Source organism: Serinus canaria, chromosome 4A (assembly GCF_022539315.1).
Source record: "Serinus canaria isolate serCan28SL12 chromosome 4A, serCan2020, whole genome shotgun sequence".
Lineage (NCBI taxonomy): Eukaryota > Metazoa > Chordata > Aves > Passeriformes > Fringillidae > Serinus > Serinus canaria.
In genome coordinates this window covers 6194722-6207881 of record NC_066318.1, presented here as the reverse complement: position 1 = coordinate 6207881, position 13160 = coordinate 6194722, and the positions used below count along the sequence as shown (strand labels likewise).

The 13160-nt window shown below is 47.2% G+C and overlaps 1 protein-coding gene across 5 annotated transcripts in view; it reads left to right on the top strand.

Moving 5' to 3' along the window:
- The window catches only part of HEPH (hephaestin), a 21693-nt gene extending 8533 nt beyond the window's left edge, over positions 1 to 13160 (top strand). For 3 of the 5 annotated variants that reach the window (XM_030228868.2, XM_030228869.2, XM_018914401.3), the window contains 14 exons: positions 1073 to 1212; positions 2021 to 2152; positions 2315 to 2526; positions 4170 to 4320; positions 4629 to 4841; positions 5168 to 5372; positions 5620 to 5759; positions 6136 to 6267; positions 7153 to 7259; positions 8014 to 8239; positions 9519 to 9658; positions 10010 to 10172; positions 10876 to 10908; positions 12442 to 13160. In XM_030228868.2, the coding sequence (XP_030084728.1) occupies positions 1073 to 1212; positions 2021 to 2152; positions 2315 to 2526; positions 4170 to 4320; positions 4629 to 4841; positions 5168 to 5372; positions 5620 to 5759; positions 6136 to 6267; positions 7153 to 7259; positions 8014 to 8239; positions 9519 to 9658; positions 10010 to 10172; positions 10876 to 10908; positions 12442 to 12686 (2239 nt within the window). In that variant the 3' untranslated portion in view covers positions 12687 to 13160. Of the gene's footprint in view, positions 1 to 1072; positions 1213 to 2020; positions 2153 to 2314; positions 2527 to 4169; positions 4321 to 4628; positions 4842 to 5167; positions 5373 to 5619; positions 5760 to 6135; positions 6268 to 7152; positions 7260 to 8013; positions 8240 to 9261; positions 9659 to 10009; positions 10173 to 10875; positions 10909 to 12441 lie in introns of those variants that run through there. The other 2 variants (XM_030228871.2, XM_030228870.2) reach the window with 2 other exon arrangements.

Genomic DNA, 13160 nt, shown 5'->3' with positions numbered 1-13160 from the left:
AAATACATACCTGCTGCTCATATGGGGTGCATTTCCTGGGAAGGCCAATCAGTCCATTTAGAAAAGGAGGCTGCTGTAGCTGGACTGCACTGTGAGCAGTGCAGGTACCTTGGGGCCTTCCCATGAGAGGGCTGTGAACACAGCTGTACCCACAAGCAGCAGAAGTCCCAGCAGATGTACAACTGCCACATTTGTCTCAGGGCTTAATTTCTGCTGGCTGTGCCTAACCTAGGAACAGATTGATCTATTTGAGAAATAATTGAAAAAGCCCCTGGTGCAGCAGACACAGGGTGGCATTGCTGGCCTGCAGATGGGCCTCAGGCTGGTGTTGCTGCAGGATGCAATTTCTAGGAAATCAGATGCCAGCACTGATGGAGGGCTGCCACTGAGGGTGGCAGCCCTCCATCCCATGGTCAAGGATAACAGTTGAGAGACTTCCTGTTCAGTCTTTGGCTAACTGAAAAAGATTCTTCTCCTTCCACAGAGATTACATCCCTTCCCTAGTAATCTGTTGGAGAGGATGTACCTTATTCAGCTGGAGAAGAGGAAATGTAGTTAATTATTTACCCAATGCCATGCAGCAAGCCTTGCAGACCTTAGACCTGTGAGCTGGCCTTGTAATGCACTGCCTGTCCTGCAAGGCTTGTTACTCATATTTGGTGAGGGTGGTAGTGGAGGAAATAAATACCTTTACAGCTGTTTATTTTAGTTGGGAATGGGGCTGTCCTCAGCTTCTGAAGAGGTTGGAGTTCTAGCACTACCTTCCCACTGATTGCACCGCAGTTTTGTTCATTCCTTCACACATCTTGTGTAGGGATGCTGATCACACCTGGCAGGCACACCTGGGAGGGGGCTGTGTGCTACAGGTGCTCCCTGAGCACACACACAGGTGGATGAGTCTGTAAGGGCAAAAAAGCTTTGCAGAGTCAAAGCTATGCTTGTTCCCAATTAGAGATGCTGTCCTTGTCTGAAATACTGTTTGATTTGGAGATGCTGATGGCCTTGCCTGTGGGAGCAGGAGAACAGGGCTCATTTTTCTGTGATATGACCTGACATTTGTTTTTGCATTTAGTCCTGCTGAGCAGTATTTCAAGCGTAGCCTCTACCGCATTGGGGGTGTCTATTGGAAGGCAAAGTATGTGGAATACACTGATGAGAGCTTTCGTGAGGAAAAGCAGCAAACAGAAGAAGAGAAACACCTTGGAATACTTGGTGAGGATCATCTAGGAACACAAATCTTCTGTCAGTGTCTGTGAGAAGGGTGCTGATGCTGGGAGTGCCAGGTGCCTGTACCTGCCTGCTTATTTTGAGGGGCAGGGAGGGGCACAAGAGCTGCTTCACAGCAGTCACATCTGAACAGGCCAAGGTGCAGGGTGGTAGAATGGACAGAATCACTTCAGGGGTCATTCTCAAGGTGTTCTAGAGGTAAGAGTGAGGGATACAGTACAGTAGGTGTGACTAGAGCTAGACAGGTCACAGCAATAGCTCCTGGTTATGTGTTTTTGACTGAGCCCCCTTCAAGGCATGCTGCAAACCCCATGTTCTCACAGAGAGCTTTCTCTCCTGAATGGGTGCTCGGGGACAGATGTAGTAAATATGGTAAATGGGAGCTATGAGCTCCTCTCTGGCTGGCTGGGTTGTGGGCTTACAGACTCTGGTGGGCTTGGAGCATCTCACACCTCTGACGTACATGTTTTGGGTGGCTTAGGGTGCTTTACGTAGGTGAGGGAGAGAGATGGGCCTGTCCTGAGGGCATTCCAGCACCTCTTCCTGTTCTGTTACTTCCCTGTATGCAGGTGTGGTGCCTCTCTGAATTCTTCTGTGTACCCAAACTGCTTTCAGGCAATCCTTGCCAGCCCCTCCTCCCACTAAGCTCCCTTCAGCAGCAACAAGGCCAGATTATCTGTTACCTCTCATTTTTGGCCCTGCAGCTTGGAGGAAGGTGCCCTGTCTGCTTTGGTTTACCTGACAGCCCAGGGAAGTGCTCTCTTGCTGATGTGCTCTCCCTGCTATATTCTAGGTCCAGTGATCAAAGCTGAAGTTGGAGACACCATCCTGGTGACATTTTTTAACAAAGCCTCGTGGCCCTTCAGCATCCAGCCACATGGAGTTTCCTATGGGAAGGCATCAGAAGGGATGTGGTACCATGATGGTTGGTGGATCCCTTTTCTCGAGTACCGCCCATCACCCTTCAGAGTGCTGGGTGTTTGGTTGACAGGAATAAAGTAGAGCCTGCTCTGAAAGTAGCTGGTGAGAAGGTGTAACTGAATTTGTGCAGGGATTTGGGAATAATCCTCTAATCCCTGTTTTAAAGGCCTGTCCCAGAGTGGGGTTTCTGTGGCACCTTTGCACAACTTCACCTACCGCTGGACCGTGCCAAAGCACGTGGGGCCCACGTCCAGTGACCCTCCCTGCCTCACCTGGCTGTACAGCTCAGCTGCAAATCCTGTCAAAGACTCCAGCTCAGGCTTAGTGGGGCCTCTGCTCATCTGCAAGGCAGGCACTCTGGATGACAACAACAAGCAGGTAAAGGGGTTTTCCTGCCCTGTTCCTATCAGGTCTTTGCTTCCTTTCTCTACACAAAAGCATCAGGAAAACATTAGCGTATTAAAAACAAATGTGCAGTAGTGTGAGTCCAGGAGAGTCAAATCAAAGCCTTGTTGTTGGCCAAGGTAATGCTGGTACAGCTGGTGCCCAGGTCTCTCCTGGGAGAGGCCAGTAGTGTTCTGGGCTCTCAAGAGCTGCCCTCAAAACAGTTCTTGAGCTCTGCTTTTAATTCACAGATAAACTTGGCTAAACAACTGTGTCTTGGAGCAGTTAACCTTTTCTCTTGTCCTGAGGCTTGTGTAGCAGGCTGCTTTCAGAGAGACACGTGGAATAGTCCTTTTAGTCCCAGAAACACTGAAAAGACATTTTTGCTTAGAGTTGTTCTGCTTGGGTGATACAATGCTTTGAGGTTTGGGTGAGCCTCATTTATTCTGCCAGAGAAGTTAATTTTCAAGCAGAGCTGGCTACAAAAAAGCATGTGAAAATCCATGTCAGTCTTACACTTTTGTTGGAGAGGTGAAATCTTGTAGGACAGCCAGAACTTCTTGGAATTTCACTCAGAAGTAGTTTATTCCTGGCAGTAAATCTAGGGAAGATAGTAAATTGATATCCCTGGGGAGGTACCAGACAGGGGAGTAGAGCCTTGTTGTAAAAGACAGCAGATGGCAAATCAAACCCCAACTACTGTCCTGCAGTGTGGCTCAGGGAGTGGTGACAGATCTGGGGACTGCTGTCCTCAGAGCCTTCCTGGGGGAGCTCACAGTCAGAGGGGGCATCATGTGACTAAATCAGGAGTGCAGAAGAAATCAGTGTGCCACCCAGGGTGGAAATGTGAATCTGCTGAGCAAAGAGGATTGGGAATACATAAATCCTTGAGGTGAAGGAGCTGTGATAATGATAAACATGGGCAGGTATTGCAAGCATGTAAGTGGAAGAGACAGACCTTTGTGAATGTAAAGCAGGGAGAAATCACCTGGAGTGGCAATTCTGGCTCCACAGTCTCAGGCAAACCTTTAATGAATGCTTAATTGTGGAAGGTGCATGGCCATTCTGTTGTACCCATGTGCTGCAGCCTGGGAATGGCTCACCTTCTCAGCAGGCTGTCTGTCTGTGTGATGCTGAGGACAATGACACCAGCAGGAGAGTCTGAACACCATCACAGGGTTCTTTCAGTGAGGAAACACTGTAATTTGTAGTGTATTTCTTAGGAAAATTAACACTTAGAAGGATTTAGGGTAATTAAAAAATCCCCAATCCAGGCCTGTGATAGGAGGCAGGAGGGGTGTGGTGTTGTGCAGGTCACCCTGCATTGTCGGGGCACTGGTCTTGGGTCTGGTTTGTTCAGACAACTTAGGTGTAGGGGAGGAAGGGGGCACTGACTTCATGGCCTTGGCTGATTTTTGTTTGCTTTTTTCATGTGAAATGTAATGGAAAATGCACAAGTGGTGCCTTTTATGAATTAAAAGAGGAATGTTCAACATGAGTAAAGGGACAGAGTCCTGTCCCTCAATAAGCCATTTTTTAAAATAAAGGGGAATACAAGACCCAAGTAAAAGAGATTGAACTCTAAAGATACTTAATTGTTGCATTTTGAAAGTTAACAACCATCATTGTAATTATAGAAAGGGATCGACAAAGAATTTTATCTTCTCTTCAACGTGTTTGACGAGAACCTCAGCTGGTATTTAAATGCCAACATAAAGTACTACTTGAGGATGGAAGAGACATCTGTGGAAAAGGATGATGACTTTGAGGAATCCAACAGGATGCATGGTATGGTTGGATGCCGCTCTCTGACAGCAGGAATGAACCTGCAAAGCACGGGCTGATGTTCACCTAAAGGCTGAGCTGGGGGCTGAAAGGGCTGTGTGGTGTTGGCCTGGAATCAAGCCAGGCTGGAGGCACCATGAGAGACCTGGACAAGCAGCACAGCTGTCTGGAGAAGTGTGCTCTCAGTGTACCTAGGGGTGAATTACAAACAAGTTACCCTTCTGACTGGCAGGCCTGTCCTACAAGGGGTATGCTCAAAATCTCCTGGCTGACACCTGCCTGCAGAGAGTTAATTGCTTTCTCCTTTCCAGCCATCAATGGACTTATGTTTGGTAACTTGCCTGGGCTGGACATGTGTGAAGGAGACAGAGTGTCCTGGCACCTCCTGGGCTTGGGCAGTGAAGCAGATGTCCACGGAGCTGTGTTTCAGGGAAACACCATGCAGATCAACGGCATGCGGAGAGATTCAGCCAATCTGTTCCCCCACACGTTTGCCACTGCTTTCATGCAACCTGATAACAGTGGTGAGTGCCTGCACAGCTGACTGGGCAGATGGAGGAGTCTCCCATTGTGGTATTTGCTCCTGTGGGAGATTCTCTAGCATGGTATGAACTCTTACAGGGTGAGCTCTGCTACAGGTGCTTCTTGTGTAAGAAAGCTTCCTGAGATTATTTATGTGTAGGATTTTGTTGTGCGATTCCTACTTGATTTTTCCAATGACTTCTTTTAACCTTGGCCTGTGGCAACCAAGCTCTCTAAGCAGCACAGAGATACACCAAGCACATACCGACACCGGTCTCCTGGAATCTTCAAAAGCAACTGATTTCCTTGTTCATCCTGCCTCCCTCAGGGACTTTTGAGATCTACTGCCAGACGAGCAATCACTACCAGTCTGGGATGAGGCAGCAGTACAGCGTTTCCAGGTGTGGCAGGACGGGCTCTGCCCATCACTACAGGGGCGTGCGGACGTTCTACATCGCGGCGGAGGAGCTGCTCTGGGACTACGCGCCCGACCGCAGCTGGGAGAGGGAGCGCCACAACCACTCTGCACAGAGGTAGGGCCCACCCTCTGGGGAAGTCTCTGCCAGTGGCCCAGCAGACCCTGGTGGAGCCTGTTGGGTGTCTTGGCCACCCTGTGACATGGTGCTGCTGGTGGGAGCGCAGCCCTCCTTGTTATGTTCTCCTTTGCAGCCCAGGCTGGCTCTGGGAAGCCCCTTCAGCTTGTGAACCCCCTGACACAAGTTAGTTGTTTGTTCCCCATGAGGTTTTGGTTTATCTCAGCACTCATTCTGCATTTCCCAGCTATGCTGATGTGTTTCTGAGCAATGAGAACGGACTGCTCGGCTCCAGGTACAAGAAAGCAGTTTACAGGGAGTACACGGATGGCACTTTCCAAACCCCCAAGGCCAGGATAAGTGGTGACGAGCACCTAGGGATACTGGGTAAGGATTTGTGAATCTGTCAGGCTCAGTTAAATATTACCACATTTTTTGAAACTGATAGCAAGGGTGAGTGACATTTGACATGTGACATTTAGCATAGTAGTATTCAGAAATCAAGCCTTAGCTGTACTGGGCCCAGCTAAGATGTTTAACCACCTTCATTGTCCTCATTGTGAAAATCATTCTGGTTTCCTAAGACTTGGATTGGGACTGACATCCAGTTCTCTTTGTGGGAGGTAGTGAAGAGGAAGGGGAACATCATAAATATTGTAAGCTAATATTTCTGGGGAGAAGGTGTTGAGAGAGGGGTGGGAATATCCCAAGAGATGTGCTGATGGATTTTGCTGGTCTCAGAGCTCACTCTTCCTGTCTCAAGGCCCTTTTCTGTGGGCGGAGGTGGGTGATATTCTCAACGTCGTGTTCAAGAACAACGCCTCACGACCCTACTCCATCCATGCACATGGGGTGCTGGAGCAGCAGGCTGGACATCCCCAGGTAGCAAACCCTGGTAGGTCCCTGTCTCTAGCTGCATTCCTGGCTTGATTCACTCACACAGCTGATTTTATCCCAGAGCCAGACTGGTTTCCTTAAGCAGCCTCAGATGTCCTGGTTTTGTTACAGTAGAGTGCTGGGATTTGACAGTAACTGGTTTTTCAGGTCCAGCACAGTTTCAGTGGTACCATTTGTGTGGGGATGGCAACCCTCTGGGACATGTGTAGGACATTCATCTGAGTGCAGCCTTATCACCCCCACACTCAGTGTGATCTGTCTGTGGGAAGGGGAGGGTGATGGCAGGTGACAGCTCAGCCAGTCCTGGGATGGGGGAGTCTCTTCTTTGGAATGCATGAGCACAAAAGTATGAAAATAGTATGAAATGGGAGAAATGCACAATTGCTTGCTGGGATTTGACTGAAATGGCCACTTTTGTCTCATGATCCAGATACCAGTGTATTTAATTTTTGTTCTCCACCTTGCCCAGACTGTCCAAGCCACAGTTAGGCTGTCAGCTGGATCCTGTCTTTGTGAAATGGGCTGCTAATATGAAAAAAGGGTGATTTTAAACCCCAATTTGAATCAGCATCATCAAAGAGAAGAAAGATTATCTTAAACTCTATCTGAATGAACTTCCATGGATATTTCCATAGTCAGGTCCAGTCTCAAAAGCAGCAAATAAACCTGCACTGTGTTGGTGCCAGAGTGTTTATATCCTGTGAGCCCTCAGTCTTGCTCTGAGAGGGGAGCTTCCACCCTGCTTTGTGTTTGGGTGAGGCAGATGCAATATCTGGCAAATACAGAATTGAATTTGGGCTTTGGAGACAGGATTTTCTTTTTCTGTTTGGTTTTGCTGCTGCTTAGTGTGTCACGTGGTGTGTGGTGCTGCTCTGTCCCTCAGGTGACATTGTGACATACCGCTGGGAAGTTCCTGAGAGAGCTGGTCCAGGGCCAAATGACTCAGCCTGTGTTCCTTGGATCTACTACTCTGCAGTGGACCCAGTAAAGGTAAAATAAAAGTTATGATCAGAAAGGCCTAATTAGACCTAATGTTTTACCCCGTTCAGAAAACAATGTGAGTTGGGTACAATTTAGAGATTGGCCCGGCTAAGAGATGGAAGAATCACCTGGTAACATGTCCAGCCTTCTCCAGGGAGAGGAAATCATATGAGTTTGTCCTGATGTCTGTCCTTATTTTTTCCTAACAAGCCCTCATGAAACAATTCTACCATCTCTACCATCTCCCCTTGCTACTAACCTTCCTGCAGTTATTTGTAGGCTTTTAGAACATCTTCCAGTTGATCATGGTTTGTACTGGTGAGAGCCATAGGGCTAATCTACAAAAGGCAGAAATTGTCCAAAATAAACCTCATGAATAAAGCAGGCAGATTTGACCATTGCTAGAAGTGTCATAGCACTAATTTCACAGGGCAACTGGAGGATCCTGCAGTAAGCTATCACATTAAACCTGGAAATAATGGTCTTTTTATCTCAAGTTGCAGATGTTTTTGCAGTCACCAAGTGGAAAATACTTGGATACCATCCATATTTATGACTTTTGGATTTGCATTTATAAGAGCACATACAGTTCCTGTTCCTGTGCTTCAGTGCTGATGCTCTCTAACAAGAATACTTGTACAGCAGAACTGGTTTTTTTTAAGTGGGGTGATGGGGGAGTAGAAAACAATTGCTGAAAGGCAAAGAACTGCATAAAAGAGGGTGAGAAGGTCCCTGCCTCAGAGCTCTCCTTCCTTCTGATCAGGATATGTACAGTGGGCTGATCGGGCCCCTGAAGGTCTGCCGGAGAGGGGCCCTGCGGTCCAGTGGGAGCAGGAAGGATGTAAAGAGGGAGTTTGCTCTGCTCTTCCTGGTTTTTGATGAAAATCAGTCCTGGTACTTGGAGGAGAATGTGGAACGTTTCAGTAAGGCAAATCCCACGGAGATCAACCTGCTGGATGAGAAATTTGTGGAAAGCAACAAAATGCACGGTAATGTTGGTGTTGATTCTGCAACCTCTCTAAGTAGGGAGCCTGACTTGTGGTGTATGTCCTCATCCTTTCCCATTATCAGTGGCACAGACAGAACTAAACTGTCTGTTCTCAATATTGCAGCACACCTACAGCCCTAATCTTTGATCTGCAGTGAAGGCTGAGCATTGTGGTTGTCCCTGTAAGGAGGAATAGAGACATCCAAGCCAGAGAGGTTAATCTCTGATGTGTCTGAGTGACTCAGAATAGGAAATAAAATCAAACATGAAATTAACTTGTCAGACAAATTTAATTCTGTTTGTCTCAGGGACCATCAGAGTATGTTAGGCTTCAAATTAATTTTCTGAGCTGTGTGGCTGCAAGATGTAGCTCAGTTGTTTTAGCTGTCTTAGGTTATTTCTACCATAGAAGGATGAACACATTTGTGTTTAAATTAGCATGTTGTTTATGTTAGTTTCTCTCCATATTATATCTAAGATGGCCTCAGCAAAACAGATCCTTTGACAGTTGTGGAGATAGGAGTACTGAGGAGTTGCATTTTGTGTACTGTCATTACTGCTGGTTTTGTATGGGAGATAAAGACTCTCCAAATACACATCCATGAAGGTGTAATTGTTAACCCTGTATTACAGCTAGCAGAACCACCACGCTGAAGTTAGATACTTGTTTTAGGCTACACAAATTGCCCAGGGCAGACCTGGGAGTAAAAACCTGGTGGTCTGCCCTCAGATCCTGTCTCTTTCCATCTTATTCCCTCTGTTGTCATCTGAGCACGAAAGTCTCCATGTGTGTGCCATAGCAGTCAGCTCACTCACTGTTTTGATCCCTTTCCTGTGTGTACAGTCACAGCAGGATTCCTTCCAGCTGTGCTACTTGAGAAAGTAGGTAAATCCTACCCACTGGCAGGATTTATCCCTTTCAATGTTCATCAAGGAAATTGCTCAGACATTGTACATGTAGGTATATACATGTTTCTCCATCATTGGGCTGGAAATGCCATTTTTATGCATTTTGACTTCTAGAAGCAACCACTTCTGCTGGCTGACTGCAGGTTTTCAGCAAAGGTAGGTCTTGAACTACAGCATGGCCTTGAGTGCAAGTGACTTGTCTGTGAGCAGAGAGAATAAGAAGCTGAGCTGGGGGACACTAACTGCTGATACACTGGGTGCTGTGTGAGCTTTGTAGCCTCTAATTTTCTGCTTTCCTCTGTGGAGGTGCAGCACCCATACAAGTTCACTGACAGCTGACAGTCTTTCCCCTCTGTGTCATTCCCTCACAGCAATCAATGGCAGGCTCTATGCCACCTTGCCTGGGCTGACCATGTATGAGGGAGAGAGGGTGAACTGGTACCTGCTGGGAATGGGTCACGAGGTTGATGTCCACACAGTCCATTTTCATGCTGAGACCTTCATATACAAGGTAAGAATGTCTGCTGATGCTAATGCAGATACTGACCACTGATACCAACACTTCTACTTTGTGTTTGAATGACTCTGTTTTAAATGACTCTGCAGAAGTTTTACCCAGCTAGGAAAAGGATGTGGTTTTACATATCCCAGTCTGACTCCTTGAGCCTGTGTTGTGCTGAGATGTCCAGTTTAATCTTTGTTAGGCCTTACCAGACTATTTGCTGCAGGCCTGGAGCTGCTTTTTGGAAGCTTTGGGTTTTTTTGAGCATTAAAAAGTTGAAGTCCCCAGCAACACTGGCAGAATTTTCTTCCTGAGAAGATGCATTGAGCACTGCAGCTAATGGCCTCCCTTTTCTGACAGAATGGCAAAAGCTACAGAGCAGATGTTGTGGATCTGTTCCCTGGGACCTTTGAAATGGTGGAGATGCTGGTTGGGAACCCTGGGACGTGGCTGCTTCACTGTCATGTGTCTGACCATATCCATGCTGGCATGGAGATCCTCTTCACTGTCCTGCCTAGAGGAGGTAGGGAGCTGTCACTGTAAAACATCCAGCAGCACTTCCTGCTACTGCTGTGAAATTCTGAGTGTTTGTATCTCAGCTCTCTCACATACTATAAAAAGCCAGTTAATGGAGCAGATAATTACTTAAGTGTTATTAAATTATGATGTTATCTTTAAATATGGTAATCCCTGGAGCTGGAGTTAAAAACAAATTGTTTTCTGGAGTTTACATTACCTGTGTTGTTATTGTGAGTTTGATTTTTAGCGTGTGTCTGAATTGCTGTGTTCAGCTCTCAGCCAGTAACTGCTGTTACTGAGAACTGGAAGGTGCTCAGAGGTGAGTGACTCTCAGTACTGGGTTTGGCTGCAATGGAGTCCACGTGGAGATGTGGTTTTAGATGTATTACCAAAAGAGTGAATGCCCCAGTGTTTCAGCTGTGGGTGACCAGTGCCTGCCCAGTGTCAGGGCCATCTGTTTCTCCCTTAGCACTTTTCCTTCTGAAGGATGGAAAGGGTTGTGCACTGAAACTGGGGCTGCCTCTGAAGCAGGTGATGCAAAAATTCTCATGTCATGTAGAGAGAGAAAACATGGACAGGACAAAGGACAGCCTGCTAGTCCTGGAAAGCCATGCTGCCTCTGGATCTGACCCTTGCCAGATGTGCCTCGTTCTGGGCTTTGCCTGCTCAGCCCAACACGTTCTCATCCTCCTTTTGTTTCCTTTCAGAGTCAGAGCTGGAAGACTTGACTGCCACCCCAGGTATGGTGTGTACAGCACTGTCAAACCCTGTGTGTGGGAAGGCGAGAGGGCAGATCCCTGAGCAACACAGAGGTTTGGATCTGTGTAAGGGGAGGGAGGAACACACACCACCCACAGCTTCTACTCTGCCAGCCTGGCAGTTCCTTGGTGTGAGGTCTTGCTTCAGTAGATAACATGGAGGGCACCAGTCTGTCCTCTGGTGATAGAAATAAGGGAAGTTGGGCTGGTTAGGTTTGTTTGTCTGTTAGGTGGAAAAGATTGGTGACCTTACACCCTGTTGTGCCTGCTATGTATGGATTCAGATTCAGAGTCTGAGCTTAGGTACTGGCAGAGATTTGGAGGAGAGTGCCTGGGATGGGTTGTCCTCCCTCTTTGGACTCTCAATAACCCTGTGGTTTAGGGAAGTTTCACAATCGTCTCTACAAGCTGAAGGGATGGAGTCAGCATGCAAACAAGCACATCTGCCTTCTGCTCTGATGTTCCCCTGAGAAAAGAGCCCAGGCATGTGCCTGGAGTTTTCTGGGTGTTGTAAAGAACAGATGTGAAAGGCATTTGGTTGAGCAGCACAGGGAGAAGGGGAGTAGTAGATACGATCTCCTTGAAATTTTCTGGTAAAAGTCTGAGTAATCTCCACTGGTAGTTTATTTTCCTGATTTTTCATCTTTCTTCACAACTCCATTTTTTAGCTGCTGTGAGGAAATTCAGCTGAGCTGATTTGAGAGCCAGTTCAGACCAGCTGTAAATGCAGCCACCTACCTACAACTCAGCAGACTTTCTCCACTGTTGTTTCAGTCATTTTGTCCCCAATGTTTTTCTTACTCAAAATGGACAAACCAGAAGAGGAGTAGGAAATATATGAGAGCAGTAGTGTCAATATTAAATAATTTGGTTTCATGCCATATGCAGATACCAGCTTGTGTGTGCTCACCAGGCAGAAACCATGGCAAACAGTTGTTGCCTGAGCAGACAGCCTCATTTCTCAGGAGGTGGCTGCTGCCTCTGTGTGGAGGCACAAGTAAGCTCAGGTGACTCACCATGGGCATGGCTGAGTGAGTGCCCTCAGTGGTGTGTAGGACAGCAGCTGTGGGCACAGGGAGTGTGCACTGGGGCAACTTGCGGCAGCCCCAGCCTGGGCACGTGCTCTCATCTCTGGGCTGGGCACAGCAGTGGCTGACTGGGCCTGGACACCTGTCAGGTTCTGGGGTGGAGCAGGTTAGGGAAGGAACCATCCATCTCAAATCTGTGTGGGCTCAGGGATGAGGGTGTGACGGATGGCACTGGCGCCTCTTTTGAATCATTGAATCATTAAGATGGGAAAAGGCCTCCAAAATCATTGAGTACAGCCATGAATTCAGCACTGTCATCTCTACCACTGAAACAACTCTAAGCTCCATATCTTCACATCTTTAGAACATTTCCAGGGCTGGTGATTCCACTCCTTTGCATCATGTTTTTCCTAATTTGTTGCATTTCTTGCAACCTTTCAGTTCTGGTATTGCTAGCTGTTGTTGAAAATACCTTTCTGTCTCTCAGGGTTGCTGCTTGAGGATGAGGACGATTACCAGAAGGTGATGCTGTTTGGATCTAAGGTGACCCAAGAGCAGATAGAGGCCACAGTCATCTCTCTGGCTGTTGTAGGAGTGCTGCTGCTCCTGGCTGCTGGTGTGCTCCTGGGAGCAGTCATCCATCTCGAGAGGCAGAGGAGGTTACGGCGCAATCGGAGATCCATCCTGGATGATGGATTCAAACTCATGTCTCAAAAGAACTCTGGTCTCTGAAAGCCATGTACAAACACTGGGCTGTGTGCTTGGAGCAGGGGCTGGATCCTTGTTCACAGCAAAGATTTTGGGGCATCATTTCAATTGTGCACTGTACTTCTAGAAGCTGAGGAGGGAAAGCTGGAGCCCTGACCTCTTCATATATTCTCCTCAGCTCTCTGTAAGGAAAATCCAGGAGAGATCCAAGGACTCTTTGAACTGACTGAAGACAAATAATGTTTAAAAAAGGTCCTTCTGGAATACTCTCCTTCCCCAAGGAAGAGGGGGGACATTTTCTTCTCTCCAGAACAGCTTCAATTGGTCTTTCTTAGCAGAATAGCTTAGGCCAGATTCCAGTCTTGCTCCATTGCCAGAACCGAGCTGGGAATTGTCTCTCAAGAAACTGTGAACCATTAATGTAATTATTTTGAAGGAGAGAAAGATAATCTTTTCAGTTTTGTGAATCAATGAAGAATACAGAAAAAAGATTGTTAA